Source organism: Aphis gossypii, chromosome X (genome assembly GCF_020184175.1).
Source record: "Aphis gossypii isolate Hap1 chromosome X, ASM2018417v2, whole genome shotgun sequence".
NCBI lineage: Eukaryota > Metazoa > Arthropoda > Insecta > Hemiptera > Aphididae > Aphis > Aphis gossypii.
The window spans coordinates 18,296,465-18,320,067 of record NC_065533.1 but is presented as its reverse complement, the minus strand read 5'-3'; the positions used below and the strand labels follow the sequence as shown (position 1 = coordinate 18,320,067).

The window sequence follows — 23,603 nt, the reverse complement described above, 5'->3', positions numbered from 1 at the left end:
TACGTCGTGTTAATAGCATAATGTTATACTCAACTCTATTTTAATTTTTAATATAATAATACGCGTGTAAAGCGTAATATCAGTGATATGTATGCCCCGATAAATTTTAAATGTACCTATATTATATTTAAAATATGTACATATACAGTATATTTTATTATATACTATATGTAGTTTCCTTATAAACCGACTCAAAATTTAACGTATCATATATTATATTATATGCGTGTGTTTCTGTACAGATATGTAATTTAATTTTGAACACAATATTTGTAAGTATGCACCGATTGCACTGTGTAAGTATAAATATAAGCGTTCGATGTTTTTTTTTGTGCATAACAGTTGTACCTATATATATAGTATAATACAGACAAAATTGTGTTTGCAGTGTGTGAGTAACGCATTGAATTAATACTGTAATATAATAAAATAAATATAAAATGGTCCATTTAAATATATTTAATTCTACGTATTATATAGCTTTAGATCAAAAAATACGTAAATTTTCTAGGCCATACATTACAATTACATATTCACAAAAAAATGTTCCATTATATTATATCTACCGTCATGGCTGCAATACTTCTTATCTCAAATTTTTAAAATTGTTCAGAAGATACCATAGACACTAAATAAATTGTTGTTCATTTCCTCGTTTAATTTCATTAATTAGAGATAATAAGTACCTATTATTGCTTAAAATTATGTGAGATACCTAAATGCTTATAATTTCATTGAAATATAGATTAGGTAAACTAACACAAGTATGAGAAGTACGTGTTATCAATATTAATTTAATGTTTACCACATGAACAAGAATTATAAATAACTACAAATTTTTACAAGAATTTTCATTTATTTTGATTGTTTTTATTACCATGATTATCATCATTATAAATTAACATATTTAATGAAAGAACTTTTTACAGTAACAATAGTAACACACTAACACCAATTTAAATATACTTTAAATAGATCTACTAAAACACCCCCAGTTATTTGCTATTTTGTATATTTGGTTAAAAATGTTATCTAACCTCATGAAATCATACTATTAAGTTTTTTAGTGTAATAAAAAAGATTGTTTTAAACATTTTAAACAAGAAAACATCAATAAAATAAAGTCAACTTTATGGTTTTATGCATAGATATTTAAACTTTACTGAAAAACATCTTTTAAATAAAATGTGATTTTGACCAAATATAAAATACAGGTTTAAAATTATATACAATTTATTTTAATGGGCATGGCCGTTTTCGATTAAAAACGTACCCTTCCCTAAACAAAAATGTATATAATAGGTATATGTAAAAAATAAAATAATTGCTGATATAAGTAAAATTTATATAAAGAAAATTTTTTAAAATATAAGAATATAGATATTAAATATTAACATTATTTTTATATTAATATTATGTCACAATATGTACAATATTATATATAAAAAATTTAAAAATAGGATACAATTGTTGTCAATAATTATTAAGTATAATAGAAATGTGTATAAAATATAAAAAAAAAAAAACTAAAAGGTATATAATTGTCGTAAAATTATGGCAAATATTATTAATAATTATTAATGTTATACTTATAGACAATTATTAAAAGTATAGGTTGCATAAAATGTTGACAGTTATTTAAAATATAAGATAATATATTATAATCTACAAATACTTACATTATTTACAATAATAGTATCTTGTATCTTTTGACAAAATTACCTAGGTATTATTATTATTATTTTATATAATATTATACATACATATTGTGACATATTCACATAAAAATAATGTTAATATAGATAACCTTATATTTTAAATAATTTTCTACATTTTATTTTACAATATTTTATGCAACTTATACTTTTAATAATTTTCAAAATTACATAATTATATAATTGCCATAATTAAACAAAAAAAATTGTTTTGGCCGAAAAGGGAGGGAATCAGTCTTTTTTGAATTTGTTCGAAAAGTGAATCGGCCGAAAAGGGAAAGGTACGTTTTTGATCGAAAACGGTCTCGCCGTTTTAATAAGTTATATTAACTATTTATTTTATGTAACCAATAGCAACCCTAAAAAAATAAATTGTTTTTCATGTGACTCTATTTAAAATACAAAACTTAAAAATTGGCTTCAATGTGCACATCCTCGAGTACAATATTATCTATGTAGGTACCAAATTTCAGAACCACGAGTGCGGAAGATCTTTCCGTGGATCGCTTGCACATACACATGCAAACCTTTAATTGCAAATATAATATATAATACATCTCGTTTTGATGAAAATAATTAATTTTTTGTACTATTTAAAAATTTACTTTTCTTGTGAAAACATACATAATATCAATAAGTATATTATTATCATCAAAAAAGATAATTAACCATTACAAATAGGTTTAATTTTATTTATGTTATGAGTTATGTTATAGGAATTTTGTGTACCTAGTTATAGGTAAGCCATACTCGATTCACTGATTATAAATGAATAATAAGTAGGAATTTTAAAATACTCATTTTGAATGACAATCTGTTTTTTTTTAATTATCGTGTCTGTATCATTTCTGTGTTAATTCAACTAAAATATAAAAATATTTTGTATATTTTACCTTTTATATACTTATAATATAATTCCCATTACGGTGTCCAAAAAAGCTGTGGTGCAATAATGAACTCTGGAGACTTACTCATACTATCAATGGAACCGTTATTTCAAATATATATTTATGTCTAAATTATATAATATATAGATTTAATTGGTCATAACACATACTTACTTATATAATATATATATTATAGACATTAGACTTCATATACATTCTATGTACACTATATAGTTAAAATTTCAAAATATTTTGACTTTTTTTTTTAACTAATTATTGAGTATTGACCACTGACATTTTCGATTTTTCTGAGAATTTTTTTCGAAGTGTCGATAAAAAATCTTTGGACGACCAAAAAACTTGAAAATGTAATACAAGGTTCCTTATGAGTTGTTCTTGATAAAGTAGCATAAAAGCATACTTTTTTTTAAATATCTAACAAGCTGCCAACGATATAGGCGATCTAATATTTATAGTACTTACCACCTAATATATAATATTAAATATTTAAATGTATTTAATAACATGCATTTTTAACATAGTTTTTTATGAAAATTAACTGTTAGATTTTGTTGTAAGCATTATAATGTTATAAGGACTGTCGTCCTTCCAAGTACCGCACAATCTAAATTTTCAAGTTTGTTGTTCCCATTACAGTCACAGTATTTTTTGTTGAAACTTGTCCCAGAACTGAAAAAGTGTTTTTTTTTTTCCTAGATGTTGAACTCTTTTTTATCTGAAAAATGTATAATATAAAATATGTATGAAATAGGAATAAACTATAAAAATAACACATAAAGAATATAATATATAAAATATAAATACCGTATTATGAAACCGCTTAGTGTTTTAAAAATGTTGTATGTACTTTCTATAATAACTAATACGATATTCTTGTCATTGTTTAACTGTTTTAATGAAATAAACAGTTTCCTTAACCAAACCAGACATTTTTTAAAAACGAGCTTACTATAGTTATTATGTAGTAAAGATATTGTGTTATATAATGTTCATGATGTAGTTTACTACATTTCCTTCATACATTCACTTGAAAAAATATTATACATTGCGTTATGAAATCAAATTAGTTAATTAATTCAAATTCTAAATGAGTTATATTATTATTTCAAAATTGAGAACGATAAAATTAAAAACAATCCTAAACAACTAATTACATTTGTTTATTACAAGCCTACAGCGTCTTATGGGCCGTTTTTTCCAAAAACCATCATTATATTGTTAACTACTTATTGACTATTTAAGGATATTTTAACAAAAATTTCAATTTTTATACTGTGCCTTTTTAGGTAGGTCTTTTTTGAAGCACAATATTTTATATCATTCGATTTAATTCTATGTATATATATATCTATTTTTCCAATGAACAAAGTTCTTTTGAACTAAAATTTTCGATTATTCTAAGTTTTTTTTTTTTTTTTGAAATGTCGATAAAAAAATTTTGGAAGACCAAAAAAACTTGAAAATTTAATATAAGGTTCTTTATGAGCTTTTCTTATTGTGGTTAAAAAAAAATTAAATATCGTTAGTCACAATTTTTTTTTATAAGCGTTTACAGTTCAAATTTTTACGATGTATGTCAAAATTGCGAAAATTTGCGAGTAATTTTGAAGTTGAAAAATCATATCTATAGGGTATCAGATATAAGTACAGATATAAAGTATACAAAAGTATAAATGTAATCTTCATTTAATATTATCGATATTTGTCATTTGTCATTTGTACCAACATAATTTAATAAAATTGAAGGATAAAAAATGTAGAATAATTGTCATTTATATATAATTTAAAAAATGTTTAAGAGAAAAAAAGTTTAAAATAATTGTCATTGGAATACAATTTAATATATATTATGTACCTATGGTTATAGATATCAAAAAAGTGTTACATAATTATCTATATTTAAATCAAGGTACCTCCATAGTAATATTAAAAAAAAATGTTATATAAAATATGTATTTATAATTGGTACCTACGGAGCTTTTTTTTCATATCCGGTGATTTTTTTTCCCGAATACCACTTACTGACTTCTATACCTTATAGCCTTAATTACTTCGTTATTATTTAAAAACATAATACGTGATGAAAACTTAAGCTTTTATATATTTTGTATTATTATGAATTTTACCAAACGCAATAACGTTTTTGATATATTTTAATGTATTATTATTTGTTTATATTATGAATCTACTTTTACAGTTTTGCGGTACTTACAGAAAGATATTATATGATATAGTATACATATATATTATTTTAATAATCTAATATTAAAAATAAAAAAAATAACTTTAATAGCTGTATTAAAAAACATAATATACCTAACGAAATATACTTAGTGGTATAAGTGTATAGGTCAACAGATTGTCTCCGCAGTCCGCTCACAATCGTTTGTTCAAATTGAATATGACTAAAAAGACAATATTATTATTATTATTATATATTTAATACTATTATTATGATTATTTATTTTAAATAAATCATATGTACAAATTTAAAATACATTCACTTAATTATAATAAACTACAATCCTTCTATAGGTACTTAATATTAACAGTGTCATCTACTCCGATATTTATAAATTTTACTGTAATATAGTGTAATGAGTGTAATGTAACAAAAGCTCGTTCTTTCAGTGAAAAATTAAGTTCAATTATTTCATCATCAATAAAACTATGTGTCTATGTAGGGCGTGCAATTCGGACAGACCCTTTCAAAAGATGACATGCAATTTGGACATCCCAATTTATGGTTTTTTTTTTTGCGGGCGTGCAAATCGGATGCACCGATAAAAATGTTATGGGGTCGGGTGGGTAGGGTTGGATTTATTTTCACCCCCCATCCCCTTGAACATCATATATAAACGCCACTGTATTATGTTATAGTCATAATCATAGAACATTATAGAACATTTAGCTTAGATATAACGTTAAAATGCGAACATATTTGGTAAATCTAATCTTTGATATTATTGGCATAAAACAAAATTTCCCCTCCAAAATATTACACAATTTACGCCCATGGTGGGATATTGTATAATATAAAGCGTGGCGCATCGTCGTTGTTCGTAGACAGCTGTCAGTTTCACGATTCATATGTGTAGTGCCTACTCCAACCGAAAAACCACAGATCCACGCACGAAGACGAAAAACATGATCATACACAAACAATTGGAAATATTTTTTACGAGTTTTGTCGATTAGTTGAAAACGATATGTCACAAAAAACGATGATACTTTAATACTTCTGATCGACATGTTTCTTTTTCTCCGACTTGTGACAGGTAAAATAGGTTTTAAATTGTATTTTATTTATCTTCCAGTTCTTTAAACTGTGAAATTTAAAAATGCTATTAACGTAATTTTAATATTTTATATAATATGATAATGTTATTTTAAATTTAAATGGGAAAAAAATCCGCAATCATAGATAGATTATTCGTACATTGTCCGTCAGGACATATTGTTAATTGTTTTTTTCAATAAATAATTAAACAATTTTATATACAAAATGAAATACATCATACATGTACCTATTATATTATTAAAATTTTTGTTAAGATAATATCATAAATTTTGATTAATATAAAAAGAAAAATAATATTATATTAATTTATTAAATTTCAGTCAAATAAATTACGTTAAAAAATATCATTTTGGGATGATTAGGGATACAGCATTTTTAAATGTAATAGAAATAAATATTTATAATTCATTAGCAAAGTAACTTAATTATTTTCAAAATAATTTATTATGAAATAATAAAATTAAAAATTATATTTGGTATATTCATACCTCAACAAAAATATAAAAATAAATAATAATAAATTAAAAGAAAAGAAAAAGTATATTTTATTCTTTGTTATATCAAAATGTTTATAAAATCAAAAAACTATTGACAAATTTAATATTAATTTAAAAAAGTATATTTTAGTTTTAATCTAAAAATTTAGAATATTGAAAATGTTTTATACCTACATTTAATGTCTATAATACATAAATAGACAAAAAATGATGTAAGAGTTAAATTTTAATGCTATTTAAAATTCTAATTTAATTTAAATGCTGCTTAATATTTATTTCATAAACCTTTTATAATCTACTAGTAAAAACTCTTAAAAGTTAAATAACTTTTAAAGTATTCCTGGATGTTTGGTTAAAATATTGTCAAAAAAGAAAAAAGAAAAATAGGAATGTGTTTTTAACGTTTATGGCTTAGTATAATATACATTATCTGTATTTAAAGAATAAAAAAAAATACTTTCATCTTTTAAATAATTTATTTTATAAAATAGTTCTGATTTTAAGGATTTTGAGATAAAAAAAAAAAAAAAATTATCTTTTTTTACATAATTAAGAAATTATGCGCTAATAACTGTATACACAAATTCAAAATTCTGATCCATGAACCATGAACATCGATAATACATTTTAATGAATTTGAATTTAATTTTATTGAACATGATAAGTTATGTTCTAGGTATTTTTGATAAAAAATTTGAGGCGTGTTCTTTGATAATAAAAATAAAATTAATAAAACATAGTTAAGACTGAAATCATAGGTACGAGTATTTTGTATTTTGTATTTGGCCATTTGGGTGAAATACGATAACCGACGATTCACTTTTTTAGCAATACGATTGCAGACTGCCACTATTATAAAACAAAAAAATTATTTTTTAGCCAATAAATCATATAATTGTGGACGAAATTAAGTGAAACATTGACGACGCTGCCTACTAAGCCAATTGATTACCAATTTTATGGCCAGCTTATTATCGTGGAGACAATGAGTAGGTAGTGATTACCTAAACAATATTAATTTTAATAAATTTATTTTGATTAAACACAAAATTCTAATTAGTAGTGTTATGAAATAGAAGTAAACGTTCAATAGGTAAATTGATGTTTTGGAAAATAACAAATATAAATGTATATATTTTTTTAAATATTTAGGTACTTACTTATTTATTATTTTTTTTTAATTATTTTAATTTTCTATTTTTAGTTTTTCGTAAATTTTTTACTGTTATCGCGTAAATAATTAAAATAATTTGACATTAGAAATTAAATAAATCAATTGTAATTAACGTATATTTTCAATTTATTTATTATTGATTTAATATCTTAATAACATCCTTTAATTTATGAAAAGGCAGAAGGATTTGTACACATTTTTATGTATTTTTCAGTTATTGAAATCATTTACTTAATTGAAAAATATGAAGTGTATACTTTCAATGATAAGTGTAGTTATAGTTATACTACATTTAACTACCCCTTTAGAAAAAGATTATCTAAAATAATCATAAAAAAAAATAATTAACTAAAGTCAATATTATTTAGATTATACGAATAAACGATTAGTATTATATTAAATCAATTTGAAACATTTGAATTTATTTATGTAAACGTAATTAATATAATTATACTCGTATGTTTCAGTGAAACCTATTGTTATGGATCTCTCTCACACAAAATTCGAGTGTACGAAATATTCTATGACACTCGTCAAATGTGACCATAAAAAAAAATCTGGCATATGAAGAATTATTTAAGATCGTCCGCAAATCTGAAGATTTCATTTAAAACAACTTTGAGAAGGAGAACATATGGAGTTCGAAGTTTGAGATCCTATAAATTGGCACCACAACCAAGAAACTTGGTAGGAAAATTAAAGACAACGTGCATTTTGATAGACACGTATGGACATATTATACCGAACAGAAGGAGGCTGGGATCTTTTTATGTAATATTACACAAAGAGATCCCAGCCACCTTCCATTTGGTATACGTCCATACGGGTCTATCATCGTTAAATAATTGATGTTACCGATGATGCAAAATTATGCTGAGACGATGAATGATTCCACATTTCTAAGACAAAATATTGATATTGTGGAAATAGAATTTGCTTACTGCATCACCAATCATACTATTGAAATAACGTCATCTCTAATTTTTCTTCCTATTAGGTTTAACCTATAGGTGTTTCCAAATTGGAGATTTAATTCCAATGTTTAAGCTTGTAATTTCTTATCCTTGATACCATTAACAAATCTTAGTTTAGGATTCCAATCTATGAGATTAAAGTAATCATAAATTTTTTGTGACGTATCGTTTTCAATTAATCCACGAAATTCGTAAAAAATATTTTCGATTGTTTATGTATGATCCTGCTTTTCGTCTTCGTGCGTGGGTCTGTGCTTTTTCGGTTGGAGTGAGCACTACACAGATGAATCTCAAAACTGACAGCTGTCTACGAACAACGACAACGCGCGACGCTTTATATTATACCATATAGGTACTACCATGGGCGTAAATTATGTAATTTTTTGGAAAAGAATTTTTGTTTTATGTTAATAATAATACCAATAATTAGATATACTAAATGTGTAGTCATTTTAATGTGATATCTTAGCTTAATGTTATAATGTTCTACCTATATAAAATATAATGACGTATTTGGGTATTTCTATCCTTTGAAAACATTTTGCCAACGACTTTATGTTTCAGCGTAGAGGAATTCACCAAGCGTACACATCCACTTTTTTCATATGATAATAAATTTATTCAAGTTATGATTTTGTAATTTTTTTAACTGCCTACATATATTAGACGTACTCGATTTTTAAATGTTTCAATTTTTTTAAATTTAACAAGAGTGTCTTATTTCGGAACAAACCAATTTGAATTTCGAAGTATAGATGACTGTTTTGAAAATGTTGAGTATAATATCTATAAATGTTGATAATATTTAATATATTTATACATGAAACCTAATATATATTATATAAATAAGTATTTAGTATGTTATAAGAAAAGATCTATAAGTATAATGTAGACATAAATATCTATTTAAAACACGAAATAATTTAACGTATCTATGTACCTACCTAATTAAATCAAAGGACAATATTATATGTAAAATAGGTAGGTACAACTGAAAATCATATTTTTTTACTAATACATTATATGCATAAAATACTTTATACTAATATAATAATATTTATTATTAAAAATATAATGGTATTATAATGGTCGAAGTTTGTAATTGGATATACTTTAATTTAACAATTTCAAAAACGTGAGATATGAGGTATTGCCTTAATGATAACAATTCAGGTACATGCCTAGTATAATACATTGGAATACTTATTTATAAATGTATTTTAAATTTATGACCTTGCCGGTTGATATGTTTCAATGCAAAACTATATGATTATAAATATATTTTAATGGACCAGATTTATTTTATTATATTATTTACTATTTTTAATTTAAACTAATAATTTATGACAATTTAAGACGGTTTTAAATTATTGTTACATAGACAGCTTTACACATTAGGTACGTATATTATATTATTAATTTTAAAATAAATTCATTTACAGTGGAACCTCGATAAGTCGAACATCAATAAGTCGAAAACATTGATAAGTCGAAAAAAAATCCGCTCCCATGCGAAAACCTCGATTATTCGTAAGAAAAGCTATAGATAACTCGAACATTCTGTGTTCCGAATATAGACGGACAATATAGACAATATAGATAAATAATAACGGATAATTTTATAAACACTTGTCTAATCGGCTTAAATACTATTGATAATAGCATGGGCTCTCAAATTTTAAGTTAAAGTAAGATAACAAATTATCTATTATAAAGTTGCAAAACTGTACATATTTATTTTGTGGTAATTTTTTTTTTTTTATTTAAATAAACTATATTATCACATTTTTTTATATTGTATATAATAATTAAAAACTTATATCTATACATCTATATATCTACATACATTTTAAAAACTCTAAGTTGATTTTTTTTCTAAATCCTTGGTAATTCTAAAACCTTAGTTAAGTCGAAAACCTCGATAAGTTGAAAAATTACAATTCTTTTGAATTCTGACTAATCAAGGTTCCACTGTAAGTGAAACAGTTATAACACTAAGTTTTGATTTTGTAAATTTAAATAAAATGATGTGTATAGATATATACATTATATATATAAATTTATTTTATACATTTTAACATGACATTGTATTGTTCAGATACAATTTAAATGTTTTTTTTCTGTGTAAATTGTAATTACAAATGTCAATTACAACGTTCCCGGCATAGTCATTTCAGCCGTCATGTATTCATAGGTACATATGAATTTATATAGTATAAAATATAAAATAATATGTTAGTTTATATTATTTACATAATGAAAAATAATGATATGTATACGAATGTATTCTTTTTTCAGGTTTTAAAATTAATTTCTTATAATTTAGGAATTTTAATGATAATTTACTATTGTAATGTAAATAATCATATTGATAGTTATAATAACTAACAACTTATGATAATTTACCAATTCATAGTAAAAAAATTGCAATACCAAATAGTACTAAAAGTATTACTATTTCTATTCAGTAAAATATGTATATATAGTATAATATTTTAACTTGTTATCTATAAATATACGAAGAAAAACGCAGAAACGATAGTTACATATTTCATCATATTTCATAAAACAAATTTATGGTGTAATTAAAATATTATTTGATTCCGACGAAATAAAATAATGATGTCATCACACTATATTGTAGACACTATATGTATATAGTATAACCAATATCCTTAATCATAAAAAAAATCTGACACAAACAATAATAATAACTCATAAAAATATAATTTCAGCCGATCAAAACGTACACCGATTACATAAATACAGTCACAGTTAAAATAAAGTGAAATGCCTACCTTATTAACATTCGATTCAGCTTTTTACAGTACTTTTAATATTTATTATAAATATTTTTTCTAATCGTACTGATGGAACTAGCAATAGCTGGTGAACGTATAGTTTAATGTAGGGAGTTTGTATAGTGATTCCGGTGTGCATTTTAAATATGTTGTGTGACAAACATGATAAAATAGCTAATTATCAACTATTCACAGCCCATCGTGTCGATTTTGGTTTCTAGTTGTCTCATTAATTACTCCTCAATAAATGTCAGAACAGTTCCCTTGATACGTAATTCGATAAAAACCGTTTTTAAGGAGTTTAATATAGGCAACCAAACTTAATTTTTTGTTATTAATTCTGTTTATGATTTACATTTTTAATAGAATAAGAATTTATTTATTTATTTTTTGTTTTCGTTCAGTTGGTCATGAAGATCATCACTCGTATTACTTTCTCTTATACGATATGTAAACACATCTAAGATTTTTTTTAATAACAAATTATTACGATTATTATATAAAATATATACATATTAAGTGTTTGTAGTACTACAGCGCGTTAAGGGAGTACATTTAGAATAACTTTAAACATTTTTTCTGATGCTATAATATTATTAAGTGATGAATTACAGTTTAAATTTATCAAAAGTACTTTCGCGTCATTTTTTATTGTATACTGAACAGATATATAATTTCAAATATGCACCCCCATTGACCGTGATCCATCGCAGTACGCGTTTAGTTTTGTGTAAATTGATTTTCACCGGTGATTACTACTTAAAACTACCGTCAACTTCAGTGCGTGAAAAAAAATGTTGTTTCTATTATTAATTAAGGTATTTACCTACGAATATCTTTATTTCCTTATTCATAAGAAGTTTTTTTATACTAAAATTAGTACTATGAACATGAAGCATATTATTCATTTACCGACTTACAATACTCTGTTTTCGATTCAATAAATTACATTATATTATCGTTGTATTTTTTTTTTTATACATACATGTCTTCGATCACAAGAGTGTTTGTATCGCACTGTATTGTATTCGTTTTCTCAGGTGTATATCATAATAATATATTTTAGTTGAATTGGTGATTAAATGTTTGACAACACCTGAACTTCGATGTTAGGAGGTATATATGACAATTGACAACAACTATGGATTCAACTTTCGGATATCGATTTATATGTTAACATGACTGATAGCTAGACACTCGATTAGGTATCATTTTTTGAAAATATTTATTTTTTAACCCGTAGGTACAAAAAAGCACCGGGCAAGCGACTGGACAATCTTTTTAATACAAATCATTGTGTTAAAATAGTTCGCCTATTAATTCATTTAATTCATATTAACTATACACTTATACCTCTATATACCAATGGCGTAACAAAAAAACTTGGGCTCCCCCGCAAAAATAAAAATGTTAAGAATGGGCCCCTAACATATTGTTATATCAAAGAATTCAAATACCTATAACCCTATAACCAAAGGCCCCAAATTACGATGGGCCCCCCCGCAACGCGGGGTCTGCGGGCCCTCAGTTACGCCACTGCTATATACTGTATTCTTTATAAATATATAATTTGCATGTTATATTACATCAGATTGTCCATATAGGATATAGGTATTAGGTATATACTATTTGAAGCTTGAATTTACACAACATTTTGACATCACTTACTACTCGCATAATGTCCGCGATCCGACGTAGTGGGATTGCCTATCTGGTGGGTTTAATTTGTGTTTAAATCGATTTTTCCCAACGACGACTGACAACTTAACTTGAATGTTTACATGTTATTCGACTTTAACTAATCCTACGATACAACATTAGACTATCGACGTCAGGAGGTATACGACAATCCGCCGTAGGCGGATTGCACTGTCGGATATCGATTTACATCATGTGAAGACTGATAGCTAGACACTCAATTACCATTTTTCGTATTTATTTATTATTTATTTTTAATTAAAATTAAAAAAGTTTGAAAAAAAAATCGGGAAAGCGTTGAGACAAACTTTTACATTTCTTTACATTTACATCAAATGATTATATGTTTTATAGAATAGAATAAAATAAAAAAAATAATAATTGAATGTAGGTACACGTTATACACGACAATCGACTAGTACTTTTCTTTCTTTTTTAGTGAATGATTTCTTTTCTGGACGCCCGATTACCATTTCATACCGAATTTCCGGTGAAACAATTTTCACTCGACCACCTCGAAGGCGCTAAGGGGTTCCACACACCCGAAATCGAATTTCACCGGCCCCTGATATACATCGGTATCATGATAATACCACAATACCGATGTATATTATTTACTAATATTATGCAGAATGTACCTACTAAGTAGTATTTGAAAATGTTTCCAATTCAAATATTAAATGGCGCTTTATGGGCTTAGTACAACAACATATTAGTCGCATTGGGTTGGGCGTTTCTTCACTTTTTTCGATAGTAACTTCATAGTTCGTATGTATATATATATATATGTGTGTGTGTGTGGTGTGTGTGTGTGTGTATATAGTCTCATTAAATTGTGAACAAATCGATCAGCTGTTTGAGCAGTGTCGCTTGGATTTTATTCGATAATTCGAAAGATAGCGATGGCGATGGAGGTAATGCGGCAATAACAATACAACAACAATATAGAAAATAATGAAACACAAGACTTCCGTCCAATTGTCATTACAATTATTATTTTTGATTTTTTTTTTTTTTGGAAAAATTATTTTTTATTATCCTCAATTGTAAGATATATTAATAAATGTTTGTTTGACATTAAATTTTTAATTCGATTGATGGGTATATGCCGTACGTCGTACATCTTACACTTTCTCATCTCTTTATTTTTATCCACGTCGTTCCCGATTGTCTTTCTCTACATAATACAACATGTGACTCGCTTACTTGCTGTTCAGTATTCCAGTGTCCATGTCCGTCCGTCCGAGGTTCGATATAATATATCCACCTTGGTCCAGCCGGCACTTTATCAGGGTATAACCGTGTTATCTAACGATAAACATACACAATATTATTATTATTATTTATTTTGCACAACAACTGTTGTCTCGTGTGATAACAGCCCAGACGTACGCTGATAACGATTAACAACTCAAATCTTACACTATTCGGGCCACCCGCACTCCTCCGCCGCCGCTACGACCGAACAGCACCCACCGTCGGACGACGTACATTTACAACTCATCCTAAATCTCCGGCATTCTGTGTTCTTGTAAGTACGTCCTACAGCCCGCTCACCGCTCAAGACCGACCCACCGAGTACCCACACACGTGCGATTTTTCCAATCTCTTGTGATCCATGTTCTGCCCGATTTCGGGTAGCTGCTTTTGGTCCGATTCCCCGTGGCTGTTACAAGCCCGACACCCGGTGGTCGATTTACATCCTATTGTCGGTAGTTCCTTTTATCCGATTTCTATAAGCTGGCTCTTTAGTTTTTCGATACTTTACTTGTTGTTGGCACGCCGAGACAAACCTCAAAGGTTCCTTACTAGTTTGCAACTTGAGTATACCAGTGATCGGTGATTGCTGGTGTCGTCGACAGTGAGACATTATTCTTTCGGATTTCGGAAATAGAATTTGCAGATTGGCAATTCCAACCTATGTTCATTTAGGAAATAATGGACCGCCCGCCAGCACCGTCATTCGACCCTGCACTGCTTGACATGGAGAATATGACTGCCGATAAGTGGTACACACTAATATACAACAGGACAGTACAACAGGAAGATGTAATAAAAAATCCACTGAATATTTTTAATATTTTTTTTTTTTTAATCAATATTTGATTTTTTGATCAAATAACTTGCAGATTTTTGTTGGCGATTTTAAAAAGAAAATAACCGAGATCATAAACACATGCATGAACAAACCTAATACAACAATAGAAAATCTAAAACAGGATATTACAAACACAATCAATGAGTAAGTAATGTATTTATTACTACAATTTTTATCATATTGTGTTATCTTTTCTAATAAACAGATTAAATCGGTATATTTGTTTTGGAAAATAAGTAATAGCAACAAACTTATAAATTGTTCTCTAAATTTATTAATATAATCATATTTGTTCAACTTTGTGGATATACTATAAACTATAATTATTTAAATAATTTTATTAAGTTATTCCATTAATAATTTATTTGAAATAAACAAGTAGCTTCAGATAAAAATAAACTGATGATAACATTATAATGTAATTTCATACAAACTCGCAAGGCTGAACAAGTTCACGATTTTTTTTTACTTGTTAAGTTAAGTTAAAAGTTATTCATATTTTTTTCGTTAACTCTTAAGTTAAAATTTTCTAATTTGCATAATAAAAAATTCCAGACACATAGTAATGTTTATTAGATAGTTTTTCTTTACGCCCATGAAAATTACAGGGGAAATTTAAAATGATACATCAAAGTATTAACTAGCTATCAAAAAACCTACTTTTCTAAAAACCTCATTAAAAAATTTGCATTATTTTTTAGACAAAAATTAACTTAATTTAGATATGTTTGAATCAAATTAACTTGAAGTTAACTCATAAATCTTAAAAAAAGTAACTTATTAAGTTAAAAGTTAATTTGACAAAAAAGTAATGAGTTAATTAACTTAATTTTAACTTTTAATTTGTTAATGCTCAGCCTAGCTGAAACTCATACATACATTTCTTAAAAGCTATTGCATCTTTGAAGGTTTAGTTAGACTTACATTTTATAATCACATTTTTAGTCTATTTTTTTGTATTCATTAATGATCACATTCGACTCCCCCTTCAAAAAAAATAAAAATTATGTGATCAGTTCATTTAAAAACCTAATTTATCTTTAATTTGATGTATATAATTAATTGAGAGTAAAATTATGGCAATATTGAGTCTATAAAGCTTGTACATTATATCCCATAATAGCTTAAAATATACTAATAATATTTGACTATCTTGTACTATGCTACTACCCAATTTATATCTTTATTATTTTGACTATATAATTATAAAGATTAGCACCCTCTTTTCTTGCACAGTATAATTTTTTAACATATATTTAGTTATTGAGTGACAATTATTGGATTCACGTGGTTTTATATTTTCATATTATGTTTTATAGTTTTTGCAAAAAAATTTTACAATAAAATACAAAACAAAGAATCTGTTACTAATTTAGAAGGTAGAAAATTTACTATGCGATTATTTTTTCTAATTATTTTTATATATTATTAATGTTAATTAAATGAATGACAAGTCGGCAAACAATGATAATATATAATAATTTTTAATATTATAAAACTTGTTTAATAAGAATTTTTATTACAATTTTATACTACTTTTACATCATCCATTTATTACAAGAATATATTATCTAAAATTAAAGAATAGTTGTTGAGTGGTTAAACACGGTAAAGAGCAATCAACTGGTAATGTGCATAGATAAGATACCCTAATATTTAAAACTACAAGTATAGTTTAAAAACATTAGGAGAATTTGAATTTTGATTTTCATGACTTCAGGTGATTAAAAAAAACAATAAAGTATGATATAATTTATTATAATTTAAAGTTGATATTGTTAAATTTCAACTCTTATTAGCACAAAAAAAAAAATTTACAAAGGTACAGTGTAAACTCTATAATGTAACTTGAGAGACCTAATTATTTCTTATGATAGGTATAGAAAGTTGAAAAAAGAACAAAATTTCTAACTTAACATTTTGTTTTTTTATATTTCAAACAACTATATATTTACAACTTAAATTATGAACCTTATTTTTTGTATTTTAAATAAAAAATAGTCTTTTAAAATAAATTATTATCTTAGTTATTTGCACATTCTAGAGTCTTGTTAATTTAAAATTGTTAATACTTCTATTGCTAAATACACTTTTTTACTTTTTAAATTGTTTTATTAAGAGAAATAAAAAACTTCAAAACAAGACGTCCACTTAAACGTAAAACATATTATTTAGTTATTGAGAGTGGCCAAATCATTATTGAGTATGAATTAATATAATATTTATTATATAATAAACCTACTACCTAATATTAAGTAATATTCATATTATAAAGACATTTTATTGAAGTATTGCATGCTCTTGTAAATAAATCATTAGATCAATAATTTTATTATACCTGTATATTTGCATGTAAAACAATTAAATTTTGGAATTTTTAAAAGTAATTTTTTTTTTTTTTTTTTAATATAAAATCTTTGTTATATTTATAATACAGTTTAAAAAAAAATAAGATTGAATTTAATTTTTATTCAAACTAAATTTGTTAATTGTATTAAATAAAAAAACAAACACAAAAACCAAATTAATTATTATTAAGTAATTATAACTGAATTAGTAATCAATTAGTACGTCCAAAACTATACAAGTAACATAATACTATAAAATTAAAAAATATTAAATGTAATGTAATAAAATATAATTTAATGCATTAAAATCCCAGCCCTATTTATGACTATATGGTGTCACACCGTGTCATAAACTTTTTAAATGTCTGGCTAACGAGAATCATAAATTGTTTATTGGAAAACGCTTTAAGTAATATTTTTAAGAATATTGAATAATATAAAATCAAATATATATATATGTATACTGATTATTTATATAATATAATATAATATGTATATATTTATGGTTTATGTGCTACAACGTATAAAATAATTCTTTTTGTTTATAGTATATGTTGTTAATATACATTTTTTTTCAGATCTCAATTTGAATTTGAACACCAAAAGTTTATTGATGGTATAGTTGGGGGTACTTACGAGTACCTTTGTCAGTTTATTATTAAAAATTCAATGGAAAATATTAAAAGAACTCAATGTGCTTTAAGTTGTTTTTCATTGACAAATAATTTAAGTAAGTATTATATTATTAATTTTCTAGTAATTTATATTATATACATGTTTGCTTTAAGCAGGGCTAGGATTTGAATGCAATAAAAAATTGTAAAATATTCATTTTATTTACCAAAATATGCAAAATATGAATTTTAATTTTTTAAATATATACACAAAAATATATTTATTTATTGAAATACATCAGTGATTAGCTGATTGTCATATAATACATATAATTGAGATTAAAAATTTAATTATTTATTTATTTTTCACGTGCATTAATTATTAATTTATTATTGTAGCAATAAAATGTATAATTCTTATTCAATAGTAGAAATATGTGTATTCTATGCTACAACCACATATTTTTTTAAATTTTCGAATATAAATGGTTGGGGAACTTACATAGTATATTGAACCATAGGATTGTATTTATAAAAATAAATTTTATATTTGACCAAAAAACGAAGTTATAGACTTTGGTCAGTTTAATTATTATCAGTTTAAATACAATAAATACAATCATACTAAATATGCATTAATCTCAATACATGCAAAAACATGCAAAATAAAAATAGTACCATTTTCATTACAATAATATAAATCGTGGACATTATTCACTTAAATTTCATTTGGACGTAGCAAAAAAAAAAACATGCTGTTGTATACAAATCCTAGCCCTGCTTATAAGTATTGAGTCAATAATCATTTTTAACTATTTAATTTTACAAATAGGTACTTGGTAATATATTTTTTAAATTTGCATTTTGAATTAAGTCTACTATAGTAATCCATTAGTACTTTTATATCAAATTTATTATTATTTTTATTAATATTAAATGATTAAAAAATACTCTGAAGTTATGGCAGGTAACCAAAATGCTAATTTAGATACAACACCATATTTTTTAAATTATTTTAAATTTGCACCAATAACAATTGTAGATGTTTAACAAACTTTTTAAGATGTATACCACTATTATTTGGTATATGCAATTATTAATATCTAATATGTGTCTTAAGTACGCTAATATGCATATACATAAAAATTACCACTTAAAAGCTTTCCACTTTGATTTAAAACGAAACTACTTAATTTAATTTTCTTCCATCAAGTAGTCATAATAATTCTTAAAAAAATAAAAAATAAATGTTTATAAGTGTATGTATAATTAAGTGTTATTATATTTTCAATTTTTTCAGATGATGGTGCAATAAAACCGTGTTGTAATGAGAATATTTTGTTACAAGAATCTTCTAAATTGTCTCAAATCCAATGTTCACCCGAATCAAACAATAATACAACTGATACAGATAAAGCAATTCAATCATATTTATTCAACAATTCTGAAAATGATCAAAATTCAATTTTAGTGGCTGAAAGAGATAATGTTAAAAATATAACGACCAATAAATTGGAAACTACAGCATTTCAAAACTATAGGGAAGCATTACAAGTAAACAACCTTTTTATAGAATCAACAAATAATACAATGTTTAATAATATCTCCATAAATAATAATCAGAACACAGCTCATTCATCTGTAATTATTGATGACGATGATAAAACTACACAAGCTATAATATCTTTAGCTATGAAAATACAACAAACAACTTTCCATGAAGATATTGATTATTTTGAAGCTAATGAAATCAATGATAGTACCGTGTGTATCAATAATGAAATTCAAACAACAAAGGCGGGTTTCATAGAACAAAATGGAGATAAAAATACTGATCCACTCAAATTGGAGGAAGAATATAAAATTAATAATAGCTTAAAACTTTTAGAAAGTCTAGTTAATATTGAACATGATAAATTAAAAGTTCAAAAAAGTCCAACTAAAAATGAAATACAACCAAATATTGAGAAAAGTGAAAAAAATCTATTCAAAAGTTCTAAGAAGACAATTATAGTTAAGAAGAAAAACCGAAGATTGCAAGGAATTATAAATAAAGAGGAGGAAGATGAATGGTTACCAAGTGATGAAAAACAAAAGAATCATTGTTTAAAAAATAAACATAAAAAGAAAGAAATTAAAAGAAGCCAAAAAGATAAAGTACCAAAAAAATATAGAAAATTGGAATCACCAAACATTTTGAATAATTTGTCTACAAGTACCTCGAGTTGCTCTGTTACAATTCAAGGTGATCAAAGTCCTTCATTGACAATGAATGTATCTTCAATTTCTAGTTACACCAAAAAGTCTGAGACAATAGTCTCTACTGTCAAAAATACTAAATCATTGGATACTACCAGCTCTGCAGGAACTCAACTAGCATATCAAAACGTAAAAGATTGTTTACCAACTGCTAATAATTTAGATATGTTATCTAATAAAACCTGTCCTATTGCTTCTACTAGTGGTTATAATGAAAAAAATATTGACAATTTAAAAAATAAATTGTCCAGTCCCCCCACTGTTTCAGCAATGAAAACTTTGGACTATAAAAAAATTTATGAAAAAGATCGTAAAAGTTTATTCAGCCCTGATATTATTATTACAAATAATGTAACGTTAAAATCTCCAAAAGATGACCTACATATAAAAAAAGAACATAATTCAATACAAAAAAAAGAAGATCCAGAAAAAAAACCAGATTCTAAGATATGTAAGGTAAAAAATAATAATAAATCTTCTAATAAAAAGAAAAGGTCAGTCGGTAAAGAATTAATTTCTAAAGTGAAGATAACTGATAATAGCTCCAAGTTGACTCACAATTCAAAATCTAAGCCAAATCATGCATCGACTACCAAAAACAAATTTAAGAGAATCAAATTCACCGAATCTGATGATAAAGTCAAGACTAACGCTGTTAGTAATAAAAATAAAATATCTAATACTTCAGATATATTAGAAAACAAAGTATCTGGTAATATTGATACTTTAGATCCTCAAGAATCGAATAGAACAAACATTTTGGAAAATAATATATCTGATCAAGGTACATCGAAAAATCATCAACTGAAGGTGCAGAATAAAGAAGAAGTTTTTAAGATTCCTTTGTTTGACGAAAATACGCCTGAATGGTTAAGACATCTTATTACTATCCATAATATAAAACCTGTGTGTGTTAGTCTTAATAAAGTTTATTTCAATTAATTTCATATTATTTTAAATTAGTGTGATCGAAATCGTTTATTGGAAATTTATAGATAGTAAAATAAAAAGGGTATACCTTTATAAAAATATTGCTAAGTATAATATATAACAAAATAAATCTTTAGTTTAGTAGTTATTAAACATGGTAGTTGTTTGCTATAGCCCCACCAATGAGTTTAATTTAATTTATAACTTCTCCCTTTTGTTTTTTAGAATTTATTTGTATTTAATTATTAACTATTATACTATTTATTGTCTGCTTGAATAGGCAGTGTCATAAATTTAATATGGCACAATGGCGGGGCATAAACAAACCTAAAAAGACTAAGTAGATTCCATTTTTTAAAAATGTAGGTTGAATTATTTTTAAGTATGTTTTATATACCTACTATTTATATAATATAGTGTATAAAAATATTGTTATTTTATTTTAAAATTAACATTATTAAGTTTGTTTTTTCTAAAATATTAAAAACATTTTTGAAAAGATAACCATTAAATAATTACATTTTTAACTGTAATATATTATTGATGTGAATTTAGATTTCATAATTTTTTTATAAGGTTTTAGAAAATTATACAATATGTGTGTGTAGTACAAATACAATTTAAATTAAAATTATAAGTTAAAAACCGGTATTAAGTGCTTGAAATCTAAATTATGTTCTGATCTTTTATCTGTTCAAATTTAGTTGAAATTGAATTTTATTTTTGACACAAAATACAATTTATTTTGATTATTGTAATATGGTCAGTACTTTAATACCATGTTTAAAATTTTTTTTTTTAATTATTTTGATTTATTAATGTGTCTTAATTAAAACTGTTTAAAATATTTTTAACAATTATCAAAATTGTTATCAATATTTGGGTTTTTTTTTTAATAAACTAATTTTTTTTAGAAAACTTTATTTTTAGCTATGTAAATCACATACATTTTAATGTTGATCTAATTAATAATTAAATACTTATCAGTGTTCTAATTTATTTTAGTATATATATTAATTTAAACATAGATAACTTTTATTAGTACATTCAATTATTGTTTTAAATTGTTGTTTTCATAACATTAATTTTGATTATTGTATATTCTAGAGCATAAAAATATAATGAATTAAAATTTGTAACCATTACAAATAATCAAATATTTATGTTTAAATTTAAAATTTTGTCATATATTTATGTTTAGTAATCATATTAATTAAAATACTGTAAAACCAACAAAAGTCTATTTTGCTCAATACTTTGGTTTCTGAAATTTTAAATTACCTGCTTGGTTTGGATAAATTCAATTTTCAAACCTTTTTTACAACTTGAGAAAATGTTTTCAATATATCAATACAGCTAGTATAATTGACTCCAAAATGTATTATAGTTATATAACTAATTGAAATAATTTTAATACGAATGTTATAATTATTATTTTATTTGAAATTTTTCTTGATTTTAAGTTTTTTTATTTGTGTTTATGATATACATTTTTCATATTTTACAATTTATTCTCATTGTTGTTGCTTTAGTAACTTACTTCTATCGTACAGTTATTGTTTTTTTTATTTTTATTTTTATTAAATATGTGGTGAATTTAGACAGATGCAAGTATATTTATCTTAAGTTCTCCATGAATTGATAAAAATATTTATTATTATTGAGTTTTACATAAAAGTTAAATATTTAAAAATAACTATATACGTCAATTATGTTTTGTAAGCTATTTTTCATCACTGAAATAATGCTTATTCTAAGGAGTATTAAATATGTTGTAAGCATAAAAAACTATAATAACTTATCAGTGCATTATTAAACTGTTATTATACATATTTTAAAGATAAGGTATTATGGGAATTTTTTTTTTTATATAAATGTGATTTTAATAAGAATATTTCCTTGGTTATTACTTGGAATGAGTTATCATCAAAAAGTAATAACCAGTTATTTTATATATATTTTTTTTTTTATGAATTATGATAAAGTGAATATTGAATGTTTTCAAATTTAAATGAGAATTATTAGATTTTGAGTTGAGACTTCAAGCCTGATAATATTAAATTATTTCAATTTAAGTAAAACACTACCAACATGTAGTAAATGCTGCATCAATAGTAATATTAAATTACTATATTAATGTGATTTTGAAATTTAGCTGAATGGCTGATTAAATTTTCCATGAATTTACAATTATTCAATATTTTATTGTAATTATTTGTGTGAACAATATGTTTCAATAAATTATTTATTATTTTTGTTATTACTTTTATTTATTATACCAGAAAA

General features: G+C 24.7%; 1 protein-coding gene and 1 long non-coding RNA gene across 3 annotated transcripts; both read left to right on the top strand.

Moving 5' to 3' along the window:
* The first annotated feature begins 5,673 nt into the window (after positions 1-5,673).
* Positions 5,674-9,198, top strand: LOC126552101 (uncharacterized). Of its 2 annotated transcripts, none has more exons than XR_007605952.1 (3): positions 5,674-5,901; positions 7,301-7,410; positions 8,063-9,198. It is a non-coding gene; the product is annotated as an uncharacterized LOC126552101 (long non-coding RNA). The 2 variants fall into 2 exon arrangements; XR_007605953.1 differs by having other exon boundaries at positions 7,301-7,414.
* A 5,268-nt stretch (positions 9,199-14,466) lies between these two features.
* Positions 14,467-22,555, top strand: LOC114125010 (probable WRKY transcription factor protein 1). The gene is made up of 4 exons (XM_027988483.2): positions 14,467-15,117; positions 15,198-15,310; positions 18,093-18,244; positions 19,429-22,555. The coding sequence occupies exons 1-4, from the start codon at positions 15,007-15,009 to the stop codon at positions 21,327-21,329; spliced, it is 2,277 nt and encodes a 758-aa protein (XP_027844284.2). The 5' UTR covers positions 14,467-15,006; the 3' UTR covers positions 21,330-22,555.
* Positions 22,556-23,603: the final 1,048 nt, after the last annotated feature.

Excerpts from the sequence above, each read along its gene's own strand:
- LOC114125010 (XM_027988483.2), top strand. The coding sequence starts at position 15,007 with ATGGACCGCCCGCCAGCACCGTCATTCGACCCTGCACTGCTTGACATG. Across the intron at positions 15,118-15,197 it reads GGACAGTACAACAGGAAGAT|ATTTTTGTTGGCGATTTTAA; the intron begins GTAATAAAAAAT and ends AATAACTTGCAG. Across the intron at positions 18,245-19,428 it reads TTCATTGACAAATAATTTAA|ATGATGGTGCAATAAAACCG; the intron begins GTAAGTATTATA and ends CAATTTTTTCAG.